This window comes from Colletotrichum abscissum (assembly GCF_030869225.1).
Source record: "Colletotrichum abscissum strain IMI 504890 chromosome Unknown Scaffold_13.1, whole genome shotgun sequence".
Taxonomy (NCBI): domain Eukaryota; kingdom Fungi; phylum Ascomycota; class Sordariomycetes; order Glomerellales; family Glomerellaceae; genus Colletotrichum; species Colletotrichum abscissum.
In genome coordinates this window covers 75,110-97,983 of record NW_026850021.1, presented here as the reverse complement: position 1 = coordinate 97,983, position 22,874 = coordinate 75,110, and the positions used below count along the sequence as shown (strand labels likewise).

At 52.4% G+C, this 22,874-nt stretch overlaps 9 protein-coding genes across 9 annotated transcripts; 6 read left to right on the top strand and 3 right to left on the bottom strand.

The window, feature by feature from the left end:
- Positions 1-3,045: 3,045 nt before the first annotated feature.
- CABS01_06185 (uncharacterized protein) lies at positions 3,046-3,256 on the top strand (the record flags this gene model as incomplete). Its single annotated transcript, XM_060539551.1, has 2 exons — positions 3,046-3,121; positions 3,153-3,256. 2 exons carry the CDS (start codon positions 3,046-3,048, stop codon positions 3,254-3,256), a joined length of 180 nt encoding a protein of 59 aa, XP_060404088.1.
- Positions 3,257-3,495: 239 nt separating this feature from the next.
- On the top strand, positions 3,496-4,179 carry CABS01_06184 (uncharacterized protein; the record flags this gene model as incomplete). The annotated part of the gene is made up of 1 exon (XM_060539550.1): positions 3,496-4,179. A coding segment is annotated over one exon (684 nt), but the record flags the coding sequence as incomplete, so codon positions are not given.
- A 384-nt stretch (positions 4,180-4,563) lies between these two features.
- CABS01_06183 (acyltransferase) lies at positions 4,564-6,102 on the top strand (the record flags this gene model as incomplete). Its single annotated transcript, XM_060539549.1, has 1 exon — positions 4,564-6,102. One exon carries the CDS (start codon positions 4,564-4,566, stop codon positions 6,100-6,102), a length of 1,539 nt encoding a protein of 512 aa, XP_060404086.1.
- A 2,143-nt stretch (positions 6,103-8,245) lies between these two features.
- On the top strand, positions 8,246-9,407 carry CABS01_06182 (short-chain dehydrogenase/reductase family Oxidoreductase; the record flags this gene model as incomplete). Its single annotated transcript, XM_060539548.1, has 4 exons — positions 8,246-8,785; positions 8,850-9,024; positions 9,089-9,202; positions 9,265-9,407. 4 exons carry the CDS (start codon positions 8,246-8,248, stop codon positions 9,405-9,407), a joined length of 972 nt encoding a protein of 323 aa, XP_060404085.1.
- A 149-nt stretch (positions 9,408-9,556) lies between these two features.
- On the bottom strand, positions 9,557-10,647 carry CABS01_06181 (tat pathway signal sequence; the record flags this gene model as incomplete). The annotated part of the gene is made up of 5 exons (XM_060539547.1): positions 9,557-9,634; positions 9,695-9,858; positions 9,911-10,010; positions 10,066-10,196; positions 10,254-10,647. 5 exons carry the CDS (start codon positions 10,645-10,647, stop codon positions 9,557-9,559), a joined length of 867 nt encoding a protein of 288 aa, XP_060404084.1.
- Positions 10,648-13,488: 2,841 nt separating this feature from the next.
- On the top strand, positions 13,489-13,773 carry CABS01_06180 (uncharacterized protein; the record flags this gene model as incomplete). The annotated part of the gene is made up of 1 exon (XM_060539546.1): positions 13,489-13,773. One exon carries the CDS (start codon positions 13,489-13,491, stop codon positions 13,771-13,773), a length of 285 nt encoding a protein of 94 aa, XP_060404083.1.
- Positions 13,774-17,987: 4,214 nt separating this feature from the next.
- Positions 17,988-18,307, bottom strand: CABS01_06179 (uncharacterized protein; the record flags this gene model as incomplete). Its single annotated transcript, XM_060539545.1, has 2 exons — positions 17,988-18,132; positions 18,225-18,307. The coding sequence occupies 2 exons, from the start codon at positions 18,305-18,307 to the stop codon at positions 17,988-17,990; spliced, it is 228 nt and encodes a 75-aa protein (XP_060404082.1).
- A 351-nt stretch (positions 18,308-18,658) lies between these two features.
- CABS01_06178 (uncharacterized protein) lies at positions 18,659-19,075 on the bottom strand (the record flags this gene model as incomplete). The annotated part of the gene is made up of 1 exon (XM_060539544.1): positions 18,659-19,075. The coding sequence occupies one exon, from the start codon at positions 19,073-19,075 to the stop codon at positions 18,659-18,661; it is 417 nt and encodes a 138-aa protein (XP_060404081.1).
- A 2,049-nt stretch (positions 19,076-21,124) lies between these two features.
- CABS01_06177 (uncharacterized protein) lies at positions 21,125-22,547 on the top strand (the record flags this gene model as incomplete). The annotated part of the gene is made up of 2 exons (XM_060539543.1): positions 21,125-21,209; positions 21,427-22,547. 2 exons carry the CDS (start codon positions 21,125-21,127, stop codon positions 22,545-22,547), a joined length of 1,206 nt encoding a protein of 401 aa, XP_060404080.1.
- Between the last annotated feature and the right edge of the window lie 327 nt (positions 22,548-22,874).

Sequence of the window (22,874 nt, the reverse complement as noted above, 5' to 3'; positions counted from 1 at the left end):
ATTATGAGTCGATCTCTTGCTGAAGTTGGTCAACATGTGATAATGTCGTAGGCTACCAGGGACCAATCTAGCTCGTAACTTGCTGTCTTCATTCTCGGACGTATTTGCCGTAATGCGTATGTTCCACGGGAGCTGCCTTGTTGACCCTGTTCAAGCCCACGCCATTCCCGGCCGTTTAGGGCCTGGTAGTGCATTGCGAATTGGCGGTCCCCGGTTTTTGACAGAGTTGCAGGGACTTGATAATGCCTGGAACGGTTTGGCTCGGGTCAGTTGGAGTTGACCACGGCTGGGGGGGCCGTTGTTGGAATGGTGAGAACATGTTATGCGGCCGCAACTGTGCTTACGATGTTACCGGAGGGGCCCCCGCCTGCTCTGCTGTGTTCCGGAAACAGCCTTGATATCTGAGTTATTGACAAACTGCACGGTAGCACTGCGTTTGCCCGGTGTGAGGAGATATTGCAACTCTGCACCAACGTGCTTCGATAGCTCGCGGAAGAGGTGAAGTCGTTGAGGTCGACTAGAGCCCGTTTGGTCAAGTCAACTGCTTGGCGATGGGTGTCAGCACTCTGTGCAAGCCAGTCGAATAAGAGGCGCACCACCATTTCTTTTCTGCGTGGGGGCATTTGGGACCAATGCGCAGTGATCCTCCAGCCGTCCGCCTCCATCTCACTGGACGATACGGAGTACATACATAGTCCTGTGCCGCTGGGCGGTGCAACAGTATCCGCATTGGCGAATGACTGGTCGTACTCAAAGATCAAGGATAACCCGCCATGGACGTCGTCACCGAAAAAGGGCACAAGATAAAGATCTGGTGCCCTTACTGTCTGCTCCTGTGCCTCATTTCACAAAGACTGGCCGGACCGTACCGGCATCGATCAAATCTACGAGACTCATAGAATGCCGACTATTTGATGAGATGTCCAAGTCCTTCCGTCGGGAGGGGTGGTCTCACTCCCTTGGATTGCGGGGTCTGAGACACGGGCTACCGCAGCCGTCGACAGTTCCTTTCCGCGGATTGGAAATGGAAGGAATCCGGGGTAATTGATGAGAGGCTTGTTGATGGAATTGGAACTCAAATCTCCGAGGCATTGTCTCCCAGCTTGACAAACAAAAACAACGTAATGGTTCGAACGAGGCAGAACACGCCGAATTTAAGCAAATTCTGATTGGCATAGTAGCCTCAATGGTCCGACTCAGATTGTGATGATGGGCAAACATCTCGCGTGCCTTTTGAGAGCCAGTCGAGTGCCAGTTGCTGACCTGTGCAAGTCGGCTAGGAATGCGATGTTGCGATGGGGCCAGTGCACTATGGGCAACCCGCTTATAGCAGACAGTCCTGGAGGCCATGTCAGTAGGTATACTCATAGGGCTGAGATGGTGCCTGTCGAACCTGTCTTAACCCTGCTGGCGAGCAGTCGAGTGCGTGGCCACAGAGGCCGGCTTCATGCAGTTCGGGGGAGCCGGTGCGGGATGACACCGTTCAAGACTGCAGTCAGCTTACAAGCAGCAGATGCGTGGGCACTACCTTAGTCTGTATCAATTGGCCGCTGACTGGGAGGCCTATGATATGACGCAAAGCTGGCTGCTCAGGTTGAAGACACGAGGCGAGGGATCGTAAGTTGCTTGCATAGGCCGGTTGACAGATGGGGGCCAAAGAAGAAGTGCAGTGCAGCACATGGTGCGGCGGGAGACAGGTTTCTAGGATGCCTTTTCCGGGCAAAACGTTGACCACCTGGCCGCCACCCCAATTGCTCAATACCGCTGGGGGCTATGGTGGCTGGTTTCTCTCTAGCCATGCATGGCGTTTTGAAGAGTCCCAACAGTGATTATAGAGCCTGAGACCGTTTCAGGCGTCGAGAAAGCGTGACAGAGTCTAGTAGCTATTTGTAACTGCTGGCCAGTGTTGAGAGAAGGGTGGCTAGGAATAATCGTGTGCGACTGACTATGAGGCGCTTGGCCATGGCTCAGCAAATGTCAGTCAGTCTAACAAGACAGAGAGAATATTTCCTATGGAAAAGTTTGAATGACATATTCCCAGTTATACCCATGAGGTATTGCGGAAGTCAAGTCTTGGCATGGTGGTAGTGCTTGAGGGCCCAGGAGTGGCAGATGATGGCGTGGGTGACCCATCTCGAACAGAGCGTGTCTGAAATGGCTATGGCTGAAGCAAGCCGACTCAATGCAGTGGACAGTATCCGTAGGTCCACCTAAGTCCGGCGCTGGGGTTCTGTTTGCGCTGATAGCCTGCACCAGCGAACGTCGAGTTGTTATGTCTGGGTCGCCAAGGCAGTTCTCGGGTATGAGGCATGAAAAGGGGATTGGGGCCGGGTCTGGAGGAATGCGAGGGACGCGTCGGTATCGTTGGCGCAGGGTCGAGGCGCTATTACAAGCAATGCGACTGTTGCAGAGCGGGCTCCGTAGGGATATTTGACATTGGTCGGGTCAAGTTGTCCATTGTTGATCATGAAGAAGTGCAACATCCTGACGGAGATGGGTGGGGTGTCGTTGAAGTTGGGAATTACCTAGGTATTCACTGCAAACAACTCGGTGGTGAAACTCAATTGCCTCCATGCCTCTCCTTCCCTAGCAGCCTGGGTTGCCTGAGTGCCTGCCCGAGATGGGCGGCGATAGGTACAAACCCAAGTACCTAAGTAAGGTACCTCGTCTCAGCGGGTCACCTCAGTTCAACTGGGAAGGAGGATCACCCGCCCGGGCAAGTACGAATAACACGTACCCAAGCGCGCTACCTTCCTCTCTTCTGTTGGCTTTTCCTCCAGTCATCATGATGTGCTCAACGAGTATCTATCAGCCTCGTCAAGACTTCTCTCTCAGGTACTCAGCTTCACGCATAAAAACTCAGGTCTGTGAGAAAATTGGCTGACAACCAAGATGATATTTCATTTACTCTGACGTGTCTGGGTGGAAGGTTACGAAATTAGAGAATGAGAATGGAGATTGACTTTGAGGGTGGCATCGGCTAAGGACATTTTGAGTTTAGACTCAGGGTCTCCAGAGTCCAGAGATGAGGACCGCTACAGGTATATGGTCTGTGGACTCGGGAAGCAGGAGCCACCAGTGGATTCCCGCCTCGGTGGATGGATCTTGGAAAGGTGGGAAGGTGGGAAGCTGCCCAGAACTCAAATCAGAAGGGGCAACGCCGGGCGTACTTGTAATCCATCAGACAAGGAAGGAGCAGATGGGTGGAGATGTCTGGGGAAGCACCACACAACAGCTGTTTCCTATTTTCTTATAGAGTTCATCCTCTGCCTCAGAATAATTGCACCACCAAGGTCAATAGAACAGAAAGAGGAAGAGAATGCAAAGGGGACAATATCTCAATTAGTAAGGTAAGTAGTATTGAGGCAAAGGTTTTCTTTCCCTTCCACTGTCTGTTCCTACTTTAGGTACCTTCCATTACGTTTCCCGTCTGTTCTGTCCTCTCGACGCTTCGTAGTGGGATAATCTGAGCGAGTCGTAGCTTCCCCATCTCATTTCATCTCATCTCATCTTGCCTTACTATCTCGTACCTACCTACCCGAAGACGAGGCAAGCACCTCGGAATCCAATGCAGCTTTTGTCGTTGTATTCGTAAAGGGCACTGCGTATTCGCGCGTTCTTCTCGCCATTGCAGACACTGCAAGTCAGGCTGCAAACACGAGCTGTGCCGCAATTCATCGCATCTCTGACTGCCCACCTGCATTGAACACTGAATGCTCCAGATCAAAACAAACGGCCGCTTCTGAGCAACATCGCTTCCAAAAGAAAGAAAGAGAAAAAAAAAAAGGGGAATCCTCGCTCATTTATCCATCCACTCGCCGCCTTCCCCGAGTCCCTCCCTTCTCCAACACTCACTTTTCGGGCCTAGCACAACAGCCCGCGTCAGTAAGCCGCCATTCCCACTTGAGCACGCATCCGACCTGCAAGAAGGATTCCGATCCTGCACACACCCACGAGTATCCGTACGACATCTCCAACCAGCGGCCTATTCCCCCCTTGCGGTTTTGGCGGTTTACCCCCTTGTCCCTGGGTAGATTAGCGCCATCTGTCAAGGAGCAACGCAACGCCAAGCTCGCCAAGCTCCCGCCGTCTTTGCCTTCTGGCGTCCTTTTTGCCGCCAAACCCAATTTCGAGTCGACTCGAGTCGAGTTCCCTCTTCTGTGTAGCCGGTACGGCTAGCTTTCCTTCCCCTCAACTTTTCCCTCAACCTTTTCTACGCACCTTTCTAGATCGTCAACATTCTTCGCTTCCGCCTGTGCCTCGTCGCCGAACTGCCGGCTGCTCCCGGCTCGTCCTCAGTCGTACCTCGCTGACTCTGTGGTCCGTCTGTCTGGGTGGTCTTGGAACTCTGCCGAGCCACGTCGATTGTGACATCCGACGCCTCACACGATCCGCCGTTCATCGAGTCCACGTTCAACCGACAGCCAGCCCGCCCACGATACCTAAGACTAGCGCGCCGACAACTACACATTCCGCAAACACTACCTCTCCTTTGAGCCGACGTCAAATCCTTGAAAAACTCCTCTTCAAGGGCATGCCGACGACATAGCCATCATCATCGCCATGATCCCCCTCGTCGTTCGCTCCCTTCGGGGAGCTGTCGCCCGTATCTCCCCGAGCGCATACTCCTACTCCCCTCTGGGAAACGTCAATTCCAATTCAGAACCCTCATCACCTGGTGGCTCGAGCCCTCCCGCGCAATCCAGCTCCCTGTTCGCACGATTGACGGCAATCCTGTTTTTCCTGCTGCCCTCCTTCGTCCAGCGCCGACTCCGACCCAACGACTTCAAACACCGGCGCTTATATCCTACCTCGTGGCTCGATGGTCTGCGCGGCGTTGCATCGCTGATTGTCTTCTTCTGCCACTTCACCGAGAAACATGTTGGCTGGTTCACAGCAAGGGCATACGGCGTTCCCGATGAAAACGACCATGTCGCTTCCTCCCCGCTGCAATTGCCCTTCTTCCGCGTTATCTTCAGCGGTCGGCCCATGGTCCACATCTTCTTCATCATCTCGGGCTTCGTTCTGTCTCTCAAGTCTTTGAAGCAGGCAAGGAAACATGACTACGATGGACTGCATCGCACCCTGTCAAGCAGTGTCTTCCGTCGTGGTTTCCGCCTGTTTCTGCCGACCACTGCGTCTACCTTCATGATCCTCGTCATGATTCGCCTGGGATGGATGGGACAGCCCTTGCCTACACTGTGGGAGCAGCTGGTGGACTGGAAGAACGCAGTGTGGAGGATTACCTTCAGCTGGCAGTGGGATATTACCCAGATTCTGCCCTATGATGTCCACCTCTGGACCATCCCCATCGAATTCTCCCACTCGCTACTCCTGTTTGTCGTTCTCACTGGCGTGAGCCGCATGAAGACGTACTTGCGTCTCGCTTCGGTTTTCTCCATCATGATCTACTGCCTCAAGTGCGGCCACTGGGCCGGCTTTGAGTTCCTGGGTGGCATGTTCCTTGCCGAGGTCGGTTTGATCGAGGAAGCTCGCCAGGAGCGCAAAGCAGCCGCTCTGCAGAACAAGGAGGCATCCGACATGGAATCCTCGACTGCGTCGGACTCGTCCTCAAGCTCCCTTGCAGTTCGCGTGTTCAAGACTTTTCTCGTCGGTAACTTAGTTTTTGCCCTGTTTGTGGCTGGCTGGCCGAATCAAAAGGCCGACATCACCCCGGGAATGTCACCACTCTGGCACAACACCATGGAGCCTTTCTTCACCATGGGCGGCGACCTCGTCTCCTTCCCCTGGTATGCCCTTGGCGCATTCCAGATTGTCATTACTTTGCAACATATCAAAGCGTTGCAGAACCTGTTCGTGACACCACTAGCGCAGTACCTCGCAGACATCAGCTACGCGCTTTACCTTGTCCACGGACCCGTTCTCGACGTGTTTTCGCATCGCTGGATGCCGTACGTATGGGCGCTTGTTGGCGGTAGGGACGAGACTGGCGTGATTGGGCGACTCGTGGCGTGGTTTCTCGGAATTGTCTTGCTTGGTGTGCCGACTGTCTGGGGCAGCGACGTCTTTTGGAGAACCGTCGACGTCAAGAGCGTAGAGCTGGCACGCTGGATCGAGAGTCTTTGCACGCGAGACGAGTAGTCGTCGGAGTAACGAGCCACGAGGCGGACAGCATCGGATGTGACGGTGTAGATGGCATATCGGCGTTGGAGGCGTTGAATACTGTGATATATATTATCTTATTGGTTTTCGGGTACACCTAGAGTCATGATGACATTCGAGTAAATATTATCGTACAGCTCTCAGTCATTAAGTCTCGGGTACGGTTCTCTGTGAAGCAGGTGGGAGGTGAGGAGAGGAGTTGTTGCGCCCCAAGGTAGACTGGTGAGAGTCTCCTGACGTTGCGTGTTTCGATTAACAGACAGGTCGCACAAATCCAACGTAAGATGACCGGCCACAAGGTACGAAGAAACGTGAGACGGAAAAGCTTTGGCTACACAAGAAAAAAGGAGGGGAAGCGGATGTTTTAACGAAGGAGGTTTGAAGGGACAATAAACAGCTCAAGCATCTTCGGATAGCTGTGGGTAACCGGGAAGATGGGCCGCGTGGGATGGGGAATGGGAATGGGAATGGGAATGAGATAGTGGGCAGCGATCCGCCGGTCCCGGGACGGAGGCTTCATTGGACCCGGGGAGCACTAGGCCCATCCCACCCGCCCCCCTGTACCCTTGCCAAGACCCAGAAAACACGTCTCAATGGCGTTGATAAGGAGGCTGAAGCAAGTTTAGTTGGCATGGTCAATGGCGGACGGATGAGTCGGCCTGGGCTGCGGCGATTTAAATCAGGGCGAAGGACGTTTTAAGAGCTTTTGGTTGGTGAAAAGGGGGGGATTACGAAGTAGAGGCACTAGTGAGAATATAGATCGGATACCTTAGCAGAGGCTCGAGTCTCAACTGGAGGATTGAAATGCGGTGTCACTATAGAAGCCGGTGCTCCCGTGCCGAGATGCCATTTGCCTTTTCCAGCCTCCCGTCACGAAGTACTCAAGGTAAAGTACAGTACCTACAATGGGCGGATAGGAACGCCCGGGAGTAAGGCAGGGCTGTGCAGCCAGGAAGCCCATCCGTTCACTTACTCCTTGGTACTTGCTCAAGTGCGGAGAATCACGCCCATGAACATTTACAAGTACAGTGAAGCAGTAACCTATCAAGGAGGAAGGTACCTAAGTACTACTGAGATTTGTTCGTTTTGTTGTTCAACACCGATTCCTAGTCTTAGTGTCTGTTCCAGAAGAGAGTGCCATCAGTAGCTCATACCTGGTAAGCGCCCCGGGGGAAGTGACGGTGCTGCGACGGGGTCCGTGGGTTTCCGGAGTGGGGGACCATCGGGGCGGCCCGTCGTGTTTCAATGATTCACGGTGTCTGCGCCGGTGTGCCAAGGAATGCATGCCGTGTGGACGGGATGGGGTTCAGGTTGTCGCAAATCCGTGCTGTGTACTCCGTAGTTAAATGTTGATCCCTCTGCCTTGGGAGACGGGCACACGGAAAAGTTATGGTACCGTTTGCTCCTCCAAGACCCGGGCGTTAAAGGGGTTTCCATCTCTTAACTCCGGCTCGGGCGCCTCTTATTTACTCACGTCCTTTTGATTCGCAATAATGTCCGACAAACGAGACTCAAATATTTCGGCGATAGATGATTTGGAAGCTAACTGACAAGACGGAACTTTTGTTGATAGCATCTTTGAACCTAACGCCGACGAGATGCGTGCCGCTATTCAATTCTCGTAGTAGTAAAGACCGGATGAGTATGCACTATACAGGCAATGTCATCCCACCGGGCTACATTTGGTGGCCACTTAAACCAAAGTTCTTCCAGGCTTCCCCTGAATATCCATTGGTTTTGGACTTTTGTCCCTTGTGAGCTGCAACCGAACGTGAAGGATCGCAAGCTGCGGACTTCAGCTTCATAGCCCCATGGTTCTCGAGATGAGTTCTGGGCGTTCGGCTCCCACTCGCCTCATGCCCATTGGGTCTGGAGTTAAGAGGCTTCTTACTTGCGTCTACAGATGACGGCGTTCGACTTGTACTACCACATGCGGAAGTGCGACGGGAAATGTAGATGACCATGAAGCTTCTATAAAGACAAACATGCCACTTGTCTACAACTGATGCTGTCTCTAACGAAACATCAACGGCTTTCCACATCATCAATTCGTGCAACCATTGCCATACAAAATTCTAGGCATTCCAGCAATCCCTCTACTACGACCAGGACACAAGAAGCCATGGCTCCCACGCTAGGCCGTGAAACAACGGGCACCGAACTCGTCGCCGAGTACGCCTCCCAGATCGCCGGGAAAACAATCCTCGTAACCGGTGTCTCTCCCGGCGGCCTCGGCGCCGCATTCGCCCAAGCAGTCGCCGTCGCCTCTCCGGCCCTCCTCATCCTCGCGGGCCGCAACACCACCAAAGTCCAGCAGACCGCCGACGCCGTGACGTCATCGTTCCCGGCCGTTGCTGTCAAGACGCTTGAGCTGGACCTGAGCTCGTTCAAGAGCGCGCGAGCGGCTGCGGAGACTGTGAATGGGTGGGAGGATGTGCCTCACATTGATGTTTTGGTGAATAATGCGGGCATCATGGCTACGGACTGGAGCAAGACGGAAGATGGCTTTGAGAGCCAGTTTGGAACGAATCACCTCGGCCCCTTCCTTTTCACAAACTTGGTTCTGAAAAAGGTTCTTGCTGCAAAGGAGCCGAGGGTCGTGACGGTCAGCAGCGATGGGCACCGTTTGAGCCGTATTCGGTGGACGGATTACAACTTCAATGTCAGTACTCATGCTGTTTGAATCGCGCCTAGGCTGCAGACACTGACTGGAGAGCGTGGCACAGGACGGCAAGCACTACAACAAGTGGATCGCTTATGCGCAGTCCAAGACGGCCAATTGCCTCATGGCTCTCTCACTCGCCGAGAAGCTGGGCGACAAGGGTCTCCTGAGCTTCAGCCTGCATCCGGGCGTCATCTTCACCAATTTAGGTGGCCATTTAGAGAGCTTTGATTCACTGCGTGAGTAAAGCACTTGTGAGGACGCGGTACTTGAAGAACTTGTCGCTAATCGCGGTGCGAACAGGGGAGACGGAAATCATCATGGGCACCAAGAATATGTGGACGGAGTTCCACCCAAAGACGGAAGACCAGGGCATCGCCACTCATGTGTACACTGCATTCAGTCCTGACATCAAGAGTGAGTTCATCAGCAGTGCTTCAGAGTCGCAGGTCATGTACCGGAAAGCTAATGCTGCCCAGGTCTCAACGGACAGTACTTCAATGATTGCCGCATTGCCGACCAGTATGATGAGGAGATCTACCCTTGGGCGAACAACAAAATCGAGGCGGATAGGTTGTGGAAGTTGAGCGAGAAGCTTGTTGGCCAGGAATTCAACTACTAGTAGCCAAGGGACATGTAGTCCTGAGGCTGCAGGCGTCTCACATGGAAGTCTAGGATCTCCAACATGGCTTTGAACTCTATTCGTCATTATGTTTTAGTATCGTTCATCTATCTGAATCCTACAGCAATATTACCTCTCCACTCTGGTATCTATGGCGTTGTGGGAAGGACATCACTCGGCTCGGGAGGGGCAGTATAGTCGCCAGGGAGGGTATCGACGGGAGGAGCCTGTACGTCGATGTCAGCGTGCGTTCATACTACCAAAATCAGACACCAAATTCTACTCACCTGAAGCTTCTCTGCCCATTCTTGTATCGCCTCGTAGTTCTTGCACATGTGCTTGGTGTTGAAGTCCGGGAATGGCGCCGGAGGGTCGCCGGCCCAGACCTGACCCAGAACACCAGTATCGACGTTGCAGACCAGGACTTGCCTGATGGTGTCTAGGCAATGTGCTGCCGAGGGTCAGCTATGGTTGAAGACGTTGAGAGAATGGCTTCCACTTACAAACATGGAGACGGACAATGTGCTCCTCGTTGGCGAAAGCATGCGTGCCCATCTTCTTGTAGTAGTCGTAATTGTAGTAAAGGGATTTCCGAACCAAGTTCTGTATCAATCATGAGCACCATACGTTCCACGCTGAGTCGCTGCTGTTGACTTACCAAGCAGTGAAGGTGATGCATTCCCTCGACGTTGACGAAGAAGCCCGCGCCGTACTTTTCTGACCTTCTTACAAAAGACATGTCGAGGCCGCTCTTCAAGCCGTCTTCAATTGATATGACCCCAGCGCGATCTCGAGATTATTAGCTACTAAGGTAGGCGAGAAGCCGTGAAAATGGATGTTACTCACAATCTACACCCATTGACTCCCACGCCGCATCAACCTCTGGCGAAGCTTCCTTCCTAAAGATATCTTCCTGTAGGAACGATCCGTTGAAATGCTTCCAGTTGTATTCAACATCCACGTCTTTCAATACCGGCGACCATTGCGTCGTGTGAGCAGCACAAGCGCCATCTAGATCCGCTGTAGTCGATCTCATATGGGCACCCAAGTGCATGGAAAAGAGGTTCGAAAGGGCGAAGACCACAACTACAGCTGCAGTCCTTCTCCAATCTCGCCTCCTCTGTGTATCATGTTGCCTCGCGTCGGGAACAGACTGAAGGGACTCGAGATCCTCTTCGGACTCTTGCACACGGCCAGCGAGCAGCCTCGAGCTCGACTCGTCTTCCTTTTCTTGCATCATGGTTTCGACAAAATTGGTATCAAGATGTAACAGATAGAGACAAAATAAAAGAACCGCCAGCAACGCGTCAAGAAAAAACTTGAGAGAGGGGAAGGATATGGAGCGATCGTGATCCAAGGGAAGCTCGTCCGAGGGAGCAACGGGCAAGACGGACTACCCAACGACTCTTGTCTGACATGAGGAATGCTCGCTAGCCTTCCAAGCACGGCTCACACATGTCCCTGTAGCTAAACAAAACGATGAGGCGTCTGTATATTTGGTGCGCCGTCAAGGTTGCCACGCGATTACCGAAAGCAGCTGGAATGCTCAAAACTCAATCGCCCGCCAACACTACCATACGAATAACATAACCCCCACCTGCCACGATCCAAGACACCAGAATTGGTACCCATCAGAACACGGCATCCGCGGCAGGAATGTCGCCGTCGATAGTTTGGCTGCAGCTGATCCGCCGGCGCATGCGGCTGATGGTTGCGCGAGGAGGGGAGGCAGCTACGCCCACGCAGCGAGGGCTGCGAGGCGGGAATTGCTGCCCGCCGGTCTTGCTGGCATCCCAGCAACTCACACGATGCCAAGGCTGGGAAATTCGGCACGAACTCTTTCTCTGTCCCAAGAAAGAAGGGGAAAACGAGAGGAATTCGAACGGATCCTCATGCTTAGCGTGGTGGTTGTCTCGCTTGTCTACTGTTAGGCTGGTAGTTTGCAGCTTCGACGCCTGCGGGCACCAATCGCAAAGTTTCCGAACCTTTCCCCCGACGCCTGACGTGATGCCAGATGGACGGTCTGGGGTAGTAAGATCTCGTATCTGTAGGGAGCTTACCAGTCTACACTGTCGACAGTCATCGTATATGTCGAGGGACTTTTGGGGCATCGTATCGAGAATCATTTCCGACAAGGCAGCTCTCGCGCAATTGCACAATCCGTTAGGATCTGGTGTCATCCCTTGCGTGTGAGATGGGAACAGCACCTGATCATCGACTACACAGACAGCTCAAGCAGACTCGCGGTAGATCGACTTCAGTCGTGCTCCGATAAGACCGAATCTCAACCACCAGCCCTAACTTGGCCTGACTGGATTCTTTCAACGCTAGATGCCATCCACATAGTAAACTTCCAGCCCACGGAGCCACCGCCCCCAACGTGGCAGCCTCCAAGTTTCCGGCCTCAGTCAAGTTTTCACTTTACCCAAAATCTGCTCTTGACATTAGCAAAGTTATAAGAGGTCATCTAGGTATCACGGCACGACGGCCTTCTGATTTCCTTCGGTCGTGTCCGGGTCCATGTTTCCGGCACCAAGCACAGCCGCCGTCGCAATTACGCTGAGCCGAACTGAGCTAAGACCATGCCGTCGGAATAAGCGTGAGAAGGACAAGAGTTAAGCGGTCCTTGCCGAGAGACCTTCGTGTACCAAAGAGGCATGGACTCCTGCATGGTTATGTCGACTCATGGATCTGCATGAGGTAGCGGGATGGGAAAGTTCAAGTTTACAGTAAAGAGACAACCTCTCATCATGAACCCGCCATGACCACTCCCGGCTATCCACGCTACCATGTCTTGGAGCCACCGAAGCTTCGAAAATCAGTCACCAAAATAGCATGGTAAGAAGGGCGGGGGCTGACACTAACGCAACCGCTTGTCCCGCAGCCAATTCCGTGTTAGTAGGGCTGATCTCCGTCAGCGTGCAGAATCAGAAAAAAAGCTCCCCCACCATAGACTTCACCTCGGAGTTTGCTCGACTTGGACTGAGGCTGCGAGGCTATTCCTGTTTGGGTTTCTCAGCGTGCTTGACCTCGCATAGGTATCACGATGTTCATCAATGTCAGACACTCTTCTCAGACACGGCGGGTTCAGCCTGGTAGCCATGAGGACGGTTCCACTCGTGTTATCGTCCGCGATTGTGTCGGTCACTGGTATTTTGGAAGTCGGCCCGGATCGGATTTTCCTCGAGCTTGCATCGTGCTTGTCTGTGACCGGATGACAAGACATGTTTTGCAGTTCAACCTTCGAGCATTAAGTGAAGAACTCACATCTTAGACTAGATCCTAGCTCCATTTCCAGCAGTGGCAGTCAACGTGATCTTTGATCTATAGGTGAGCTTTGACTAACAGCCCATTTTGATCCTTTCGGAGCTCCCTTGCCCGGTCATGACACCCACATGCAATGATCTCTGCATCATCTACACCATCAGAGATGCAAGAATACGAGGACGATCTCTTAGCCGGTTGTTGAAGTCCTCTAAGCCATGCGAGCCCCCCTTCTAGCGTGGTATACACATCGCCCGATGGCTTCGAGACATCGTGAGGCTACTCCTAACATCCTGAGGCCGTCCCGGACGCATCCGGATGAGCTTGTGACGCCATTCACAACCCATTCGACCGCCTACCCTGTAATCTTGCAAGTTTCTGCCTACAAGGCGTACCCCCGCTTCCAGAGGCATTGTGTCTTCCATCTTAGCGAGCTTTCGGTTCAAGGGCTCCCTTGCAGCCGTTCACATTAGCCTGTAGACCCTTCATCCACCAAAGGGAAACGCCATCTCAACGATTACTAGGTCATCAGCACGATCCCAGATGCGGCGCGTATACCCTCATCACTCGGGCTCAAGGGTGGCCGGTATAGTAGTCATGGAAGAGTGCCAGACAATACCATCGTCTGCAACTTGAATCTCAGCTTGGCTCTGCCATAAGTATTGCCGTGATCCCACCATCAATCCCACGATCTCTCTCTCTTATCCTCATCACCCATCAAACAATTATCTCACATAATCAAGTCGTCAGAGCCAAAGTAACTTCAACCAGCCAAGCCGCTTCGTCTCCATACTTCTCTTCTTCACCAAACGCAAATATGAAGGTCTCCGCCATTCTCATCCTGACCGCCGCCTCGGCCGCCCTCGCCGCACCTGTTGCCGAGGCCAACGCCGAGGCCGCTCCCGCCCCTGCCCCTCAAGCCACATCGGGTTACACCAACTACGGAAAGTACGACTACAGCAAGTACGGAAGCTACGGCACCTACGGTGCCCCGCCGGCCACAACCCCGAGCCCCACGCCGGTCCCTCAGACTTACAGTGCCTATGGCACTTACAAGGGCTACAAGCGCGCCACCGACTGGGTCAAGAGCTGGTTCGTGTAAAGGCACCAAACATATCTTCTACATTACGCATTACGCAATACGCAATACGCAATAATCTCACTCCTTAAGCGCACTTCACCAACCCACACATCTCCCCTCACCCTTTACTGGACGCGAGGCTGGCTCGGCCAACAACAAGGCCTCGGTACTTGGCGACTTTCATACCATATGTAACCCAAGAGATGGTCGAGGGACGGATCTGTGTGGTATGGGGGTATAATGATAATAGAAAGTCCACATACAGTAGGCTCAATGAAATAAATCATGTGTCATGAGTTTAGGTATTGCCAATGACGTTCCCACGTGACAGCCTGTGACATCTCAATGACTTGGTGATAATGTTCTCAATTTACGGTACTTAAACCTCCCCAGATTATTTCATACATGAGGTAGATTTCGTGGCATTTCATCGGCGCGTAGTGCAACGGGGACTAGTTGTAATCGGCATTCCAAATGCAACCTCCATCTTCAATCCTAAATCATTTTGTCCAGCATTCTTGCAACTTTTCTTTTTCATGAAGGCTCCTGAAGGAGAGAATTCGTTCGAAGTTTCAGTAGTGCTTTTACGACGTTTATTTTGACTAGAAAGATGAATCGCTACTTCACTTGGAACTTAGTTGCGGGTTCTTGTAATCTTGACAAGCAAATAAGACTCACACCGTATCCTATAGCTGTACGATTCCGTATTCCATAACTTTTAGCACTTCGGGTTCGTCTTGTTGAACCGTCATTCAATCTTACACCTAAGTCGCCATACCTGACTTTGTTCGCCACGTCAACTCTTCATCTTCCTTGTTAGTTCTAAACATATACGATTACGTGCTATTGTCAAGATGACTCAAGATTTGAGAATGCGGCCAAATGTTATACCGGCGGCACCTAAAGCCGGTAGAGGTAAGCAGGCAGACTTTGAAATGAAAACGTAAAGGTGACGGAATGTACTCCTCGTATTAATGGTTCTAGGGAAAGTCTTTACTGCCTCCTGTTATTTGCATTGCATCTTTGCAACGAGCTGAAAGCTCATGATTGTAACACGTAATGCCAACAGAGAAACAGATGAACATGTAGTTTGAGAAACTGTCTCGAGTTTCATTAGGTCAATATAAACCCAACCATTTTGTCTTATTACTCACGTTTTGATAACCGCTTATGAAGTCCTTATGACAAGCTCTGGGATTGGCCTCTTCGAAGCGCGGCAATGGTGCTTAGCACTGGAACTCTTCATCTGGCCACCGTGTATCAAAGAGCTTACAAGGTACAGTATCAGGCTCTTAGTATAATCCAAGGTGTAAATATACAGGATTTCAAGACACAAATATATTAGTTCTGACTCTCGTAGGTGTTCTGTGTGAGTAGCTTTAGCTTGAAGATGCGTTGAGAGAAGGAAATAATTAGTAGATGCAGATTCTTAAGCTTGGTAATGAACGACGTATGTTCAGATGTCCTGGTTATGGTGATCCACCTAGTCTCACTTAATCTTAGACCAAGGCATTTTGCCATGATGAATATGAGTAGGTATGTACGGATTCAACGATATTACTCATTTCCGTTCCATGGAGTATTGGCTGAGGGCTGTATGGCAAGCTCAACTGAGTAAGCTGAAGTTGAGAGAACCAACTACATACAATTTTCAAGTTTCAAAGTCCTGTGCGCGCTCTGGATATTCACTTCAGCCATATAGCCTGCGTAATGTGGATGAAACCGTGGCGGGTGGAGGTTTAGAAGATACTTGGTGAGGCAAATGCAATCATGTGCTCGAAGTAGATGTCCACTCGGGGTGATGTCAAGATGAATAGTCTTAACATGCAAGCAACCATCCCTCGATATCAAAAAATGCCGGCATCAGCGCTTGAACCAGCCACCAATGAAGGACTGACTACCGACGTTGGAAATCTCGAAGACATCTACCAAGATCGACGCCTCGTGAAGTCATGGAGCCTGTCCTTTAACGATTTCTACTGTGTCTTCATTCTCATCTATGGCAATATTATCAATGTTTAGCGCGTATATTGAGGTTCACTGATGCTCCGCTGAGGTCGCTTTGCCTGATTACTTGACTCTACTGTTTGAGGTATCTCTGTGGGCAGGTGCTGATGGCTACATTCACTTGACTCGGTATTGGGACTGTTACAAGCGGTGATAAACTTGGGTTATACGGTATCACAGAGTCTGGTTATTAATCACCGAGACAGCGGTGGATTTGGCGACAGCTTCGCGACAAACCCACACTAACTGGAAGCTGGAAAGGTTCGGCCAGCCATCTTGTTTCAAGGTGTCTTTACCTCATCAATTATGAGAGCCGAATTTCACTCATATCATCTAGTCAAGTGAAATCAACCGAGACTCGCAGCCCTGGACTCAACAGTGCACTGCTGCCAGGTTCCAGCCACGAGCGCTCCGTCTCACAAATTGCCACAAGCTAGCCACGTGTCCAACATTATGCAGACCTGTGTCACTCATCATAGGATTGACTAAACATATGTTTCCATCTTTTCCAGGTTTCTCATAGCCGGCGGCGTTGTACGGCGTCACGGTGTACCGGTGTAAGCCCAATGGTGTCATGCAAGGGGGCGAACAAACCCGCATTACACGTCCGCAGCAGGGGGGCTTAGAGAGGGGTAGAAGATATCTAAACACTCAAGCAAATCTCCAGACCTTTTTCGAGAAAATAAAGAGGCTGGGAATTCCTCGCCCCTGGTCTGAAATTTCTCCCAGCCTCCTCATTTTTTTTGTTTCCCCTCGTGCCCCCTATCGGCCGAGATGTCGTCTGAAACACCGTTGTCCCTGCACGTCGCCCGCTAACATCGGAAGCGAAGGGATCCACCGTGGCGCCGATTGCCCGCCGGGACTATTCATTGACTGTAGCGCAGCGGGTATCGATGAAGATGTAGAGCAAAAGGCAAAAGGAATGGAAACTCAAAATGATACACAAGAGAAGCTGATAGTGAAACTCTATTGCTAATATCCAACCACCGCAATTGTGTTTCGGTGGTTGTTGCCATGTCTCGCTATGCCACTTGATGCATCTCCCAGCCGCTGGATGAAATGCCGGTGAACATGTCTCGCCGCAATGGACACAATGAGACGAAAGCTGTCTCATTTGTGTGACTTCTTGATCCAGATGATCTTCGATGAGTTGGAAGAACAATAGATGTCTCAAAAGTTTGTAAAGGATAGGCGAATTACGACTCCGCCTTTACTCGGCGCGCTATAGCGTCAACGGCACCAGCGCCATCTAAATAAGATGATTGCTTCTGGTGGACCGTTCATCGGTTGTTGTAGAAGGAATTGCGACCTGCAGGAAGCCAAAAAAAAAAAATGGCAAGAATGAATCAAGGAGCGAATGAACGGTGCAAACTTACGTCTCAATGACCAGCCTCTCCCCTCGATCACCTGACGGGGAAGAAGCGAAGAATAGCTTCAGTAGCCGAGTAGAGAGCTCGAAGCAAGGGCAACATGCATTCTCTTGGACGTCCGACGCATCGATGTCAGGGCCTTGCATGTCACAGGCGTCATATCTGTTAGTCTGGGGAAGCGCGGCAGTGAGGTTGGTGATTTTGGATTAGGGTTGTAGACGTGGCTCAATCAGGTTGTCGACTTCTTGTGCATGCATGAACCACCTTAGCGAGGGCAAAGACTTTTGCCAGTTACGTCCAATAATAGCGCTGGGTGTCTGCAAGAGACCTGGAGGATGATCATGCTGTCAGAGTACTCGTTCACAGAAGTTCAGCAGGCGCCGGTGGATGTTTCGCATCAGATTATGCGAGGCATATGGGGGAGCCTGCTGGACCAACTAGATAGTCGAGCCCTGCTTATGAATCCGAGAAATAGGCTTCAGCAGACATTGCGAAGAAGAAGCAGATGTGCCTCACGTCAGTCGACTGTGACGGCACGTTGTGTTGTGTTTGACGTGGCGATGTTGAGACTCTGAGGCTTAATCTTCATGCAATCCTCATGCCGAGTTGGTGGATGAGTGCGAGGGAGGCCCGGAATCATGGCCAACAACACAAGAGCTACGCTCCAAGCCGACGAATCGAAGTGCTAGGACGATGGCCGTGGCCCAGCCCAAAGCCCAGAGAATGGAGGACGAAGAGATATCTTCCCCATTAGCGGCGAAGATGGTTAAAGGCCGGCGTCACCTCGATGATCAAAGGCCAATGGGTTGTGTTGGCATGAGGAGAGTTGAGGTGCATCCTAAGGCAACACTTGCGCTATCAGAACGCCTGAGAAGCGCGGAGGCCCGCAACGCAAGAGACCCGGAACACGGGAGGCGAGAGGCCAAAGACCGTCTGGCCACCCGTGATGTTGGGTGGCCATGATGGGAGACCTGGCGTGCCGTTCTCGCGGTTCTGCGAGCAGCTGTCAAGTCCAGCATGAGAGGTGGGGTCAAGTAAGTCCATGGACGAGACATGAGGTCACCCAGAGAATGTGCGCTCAGCAAACTGACGAACGAAGGTCCCAACACGAGGTTGGGGAGAGTGGCAGAGCAGAGGTTTGAGGTAGGTGGGATTACCCCCTGCGTCGGAAGGGCCATAATGTGTGAGTGAGGGCGGCTAAGGCTCTAAGCCAACATCGGCTGGAAGCTCGATTGGTTGGGGCGAGGCATATTGGAATGAGGGGAGCTATTTGATTGCGAGGTGAAGTGAGTGAGAAAGAGAGGAGAAATAAGCAATGTGGCAAATCTGTGCTTTGACATTATTTGGAGATGGTTTGCGGGACAAAAGTAAGTAGTGTTCCTATTCATCCAAGGGAGGAAGAATGAAGAAGAATGAATGAATGTAAGTCATAGTAGGTATGGATGAGCTGTGGGAGCTATGGCCAGAGGTTCAACAGTGCTCGCTCACGCTTCGCGGGGTGAGTTGAGATGAAAGTGATGGCAGTCAGATCAGGTACCCACTAGAGCAAGGTAAGGTAAAGATATCCGTAGCCAAGATGATCTGCTGAATGGGCTGCAGTGACAGACTCCCAAGTTGAGAATGAGTGAGAGGACGCAATTGCATGGGCAGCTGTCATTTCGGAAGGTATGTAAATGCCACTGCCCACACGCACTGCCGACGGGTGCGAGGGGTCCCGGTCTGTGGGCCGTATGGATGAGGATCACTGTAGTGTACGGAACAGATACGGATGCATAGTGGGCAACCTGACGGACTATGTGGGTTTTATGAGCGCGTAGGGCAAATTCGCATGTCTCGCACTCTCCCTTGGAATCAGGCCGCGCTCTAGGGATATTCGCTTGCCAGTTGGTGAAGCCTAAACTTGTACTGATGTAAAGAGGGAGAGACGGAAGGGCACAGTCGCCCATATTGAGAACAGGCAAGACATGACTGGCTGGTCGCAAGTCGTTGCCCCGCTTATCGCAGACGCGTTTAATTGGCCGTGTATCGCGGTACGGAGAGTGGAGACTGGAGAGGGAAGTTGCATCCTGGCCGAGGTGCGCCAGGCCGCTGCTGCCTTTCCTGTTCGCGGCGACCAATCATATGACTTACACAGCCCGTCGCATGAACGTCGCTTTCCCGTAGATCCACTTTCCCGACGAGTCTCTCTTTCCTGACGGGATTTTACGTGTGATGTTTCCTTCCTCAGCAGGACGCCAGCACGCCAATGAGGTAAGTACATACATACATACGTGCCTGCTCCACTCTCCCATCACAGCTGTCCGCCTGCCCGCCTGCCCGTCGTGCCCGCCCGGTCAGACTACCTAGGTACCTTAGGTGAGGTGAGGTACCGCAGTACTCGCAGGGAAAAGGGAAGGAAAGCTGCATCTGACTTTCCCTAATTGATCTTTGGACGATTTGGTGTCTCTCACCTGCATTGGCCCATCTCGACACGCCAGCAATACGACGTCTCCATTGGTCTTGTCACGGAACTCTCGCGTTTTACCACGTCGTTTTCTGTCTCCGAGTCTCTGGCGCTTCCAGTCTCTCAGTCTTTCATCTCTCTCTATCCGTTCAAACGCTTCCCATTATTACCTGTCGAGGCACCAGTGGTTCATCGTTCGACTCCCGGAACCACCTAATCTCGCACCCGCACACAGCTGAACGCGCATCGCCGTTTCGAGACTTGAGCCTTCATTCGACCCAACTCATTCGACTTCCAACTTCTCGAGGTGAGTGAACAAGCATCCCATGATCCAATACACCGCAGATGGCAGATCAATTTACTGTCCTACCTTACCCTGCCCGGCATCCCTCGCCCCCTTGCCCTGGCACGCCGCACACCATCTTCCACAATCCACGTCCCATCTCCGTCTCCATCGGCTGAGAACTAACTCTTGCTCCACCCAGACGCCAGACCGTGTTTGCTTTGCGCTGCCTCCGCGTCTCTTTTAGAGCAAGGTACCCGCCATCCCTAGACTGCCCTATTCTTTCCCCTCCTACGAATCCCATCATCCAAGTATCTCTCTCCAACTGCTGACAAGACGCCTAGACTTTGATTCCTAGCCCTTACTGCGTATACTATCTGTACACGTCCTTAGTTGGCCCCTCGCACACCCGTCTTCCTCGACATACCATACCGTCGCTTGCTTTTCTGGGCACTGAGTGGCCCATCTCTGTTCCTCGCGCAGTAGCGTAGCTCAACCTCAAACCACTTTTTTGGCTCCAGGGCCTTGCATTCAGCGACCAACGCCGCTTGCTACCGTCTCCATCGGCATCCGTCCAACAGATACCGCCAGACTACTCTGCTGCTCCGTAGTTGCGCTATCACTTGTCGAACCCACGACCAAGACCAGGCCCCGGCAGGACCCAAACCCAGGCCTTACCGATACACGCCCTTCTCTATCCCACCCCCGGTTCCGTGCGCGCGCCCTCTCCGCGTCTCTCTCTCCCACTCAAGAGAGACCGCATCTCATTCTCAGCCTAGAGTAATCCCTGCTCCCTACCGACGCTCACCTCGCTCGCACTCTTTTCTCTCTCTATCCCCCCCTTCCCACCCCACGCCAGCTCGTCGACTGCGTTTCGATCACTCTCTTCCTGCAACCAACTCTCTCGATTCCACTGCGCGGGAGAGAACAACAAATAAACAACGAATACACACACTCGCTACGCTATTCCACTGCACGCCTAACCGCCGCCCCCAAAGCTTCAACACCGTCGAGTCTGTCTGGCACCGACTTGCTTTCCCAGGGAATTTACCGACGAGGGAACGCAGGAACTCACTCACGAGTACCCATTCTCCACGAATCGAGCCGACTGTCGATCACAGAGCAACTGGGACCCAGGCATCAAACTGAAAGCCGCTGGCTGGGCTGCCCCCATTCCCGACGCACCGCACCCCATCGCACCGTACAGCGGAACCACAACACCACATCCACTCGCCCTGCTGCGCGCACAACCGCTTCGATCCACACACGATGGCGTCCATTTCACGTCAACCTTTTGCGCCCCTCGACGGCACCCGACTGCAGAATCTGACGAGCATTAAGAATAGACAAAATGGTATGTTTGATCAAACCACGACCAAGCACGCCCGTTTCCCTCCCTGCAATTCATATGTTCTCATATTGTGTACTCGCAACATGGCGGGCGCTGCATGTGGCTCTCTCAAGGACATCAGCCCGCCATACCGCTAGAATGCGCCTAAACCACCAACTTGAGCACCTGCCCCAAACATGTCCAAAATCCTTGCGCAAATGGTAGCTAATAATTTCAACAGCTGCTCCATCAGCTACTGGCGGTAAGCGCAAAGCTTCAGAGAGCGTAGAAACCGACGATTGCGAAAATGTAGACCCGTTTGCTTTCTCCAAGCGATCTAAGAGCTCCGAAACCTTCTACCCGTCAAAGGATGTCCTTAAGCCCTCGTCTTTCGTCCTAACCAAGGCCGCGCCTCTCGCTGCCAGCCCTATGTTGAACTCCTCAAGGCCTACCCTACCTCGCCCTCGCAGTTTACTCCAGCCCAAATCGCCCTCAGCTAAGATCAATACGGCTATCGCCAAGTCCTCCCCACTCTCAGCTCCCGCTGGTCGTTCGCCAACTCGCGGCAAGAGATCCGGCATCCTTTCAAACCGCCGTAGAACCGCTGGCCCCTACACGCGCGTAGATCCGCCTGCCTTCAACCTCCCTTCATCCTCCTCGGCACCATTCAGCCTCGATGCTGCTCTCAAGGGGACTATCCCGAGCTATGCTGCCCGTTCTACTGTTGCCACATCCTCGCGGAATGCCGTGAAGGACCTTGTTGACGAGCCTGATTTGAAGGCATCTTGGTTCTTTGATATCCATGAGGATACGCCAGAGCAGGAAATGACCAACATGCTCCAGCACGGCACATGTGTCCTCGACATAAGCTCTGATGAGGAGAGTGAACGCAAAGCCAGCAGGGACCGCGCAGAGGGTCGTGACAAGGAAAACGTGCCGCCTGTCGATGATGTGAGCCAGACATCTGCACGTCGCTCTGCTCGTCGTACCAGCGAGGACGAGATGATCTTTGAAAAGGAGAGGATAGCTCTGGGCGAGATGGATGCCAGCGAGTTTTATGCGTTTGGCTGCGACGAGTCATCGATCATTATTGTCCCCGCCGACGAAGAGGAAGAGGAGGAGAGCGAGGTGGCCCCCCAAGCCGCAGTGCCCGAACTCAAAGAGCCTGTCCCGGAACTCATAGCAGCCCCGCCCGAGGTTCCTTTGGAACAACAAGGTGTAGACGAGCTCATGGGCAAATCTACAGAGACAGCGGCCAAGGCTGCGCTCTTGGAGCCTATGGAGGGCACCGGTGAGAGCTTTGAGCTGTGGGAAAGTGGAAGCGCCAAAGATGAATCAGAGGTGGTGGTTGCTGAATGCTGATGATGGCGTGCTTCACTTTGGTCATTTGACTCGACTATACTTCGCTTCCAACTATTCACCATCTTTTAATTACGGGTCCATGATGAATGCGGCGTTTGCAACGGTTATTCGGGATTTCGGATGGACGAGCAAGGACTAAGCGACGGGGAACCCTGGGACACTCTTGGTGTAGGAACAACGGATTCGGGTGTCTTGTTTTGTACAAAGCTGGGTTCGGAGTATTGCTATTGTTTGATTGTGTTTGAGCGATTGATGTCCTTATCAATAGAGCACTATTGAAGCTATTATTTCTGCAACGTTTTGGAGCCTTTTTTGTCACCACGCCCA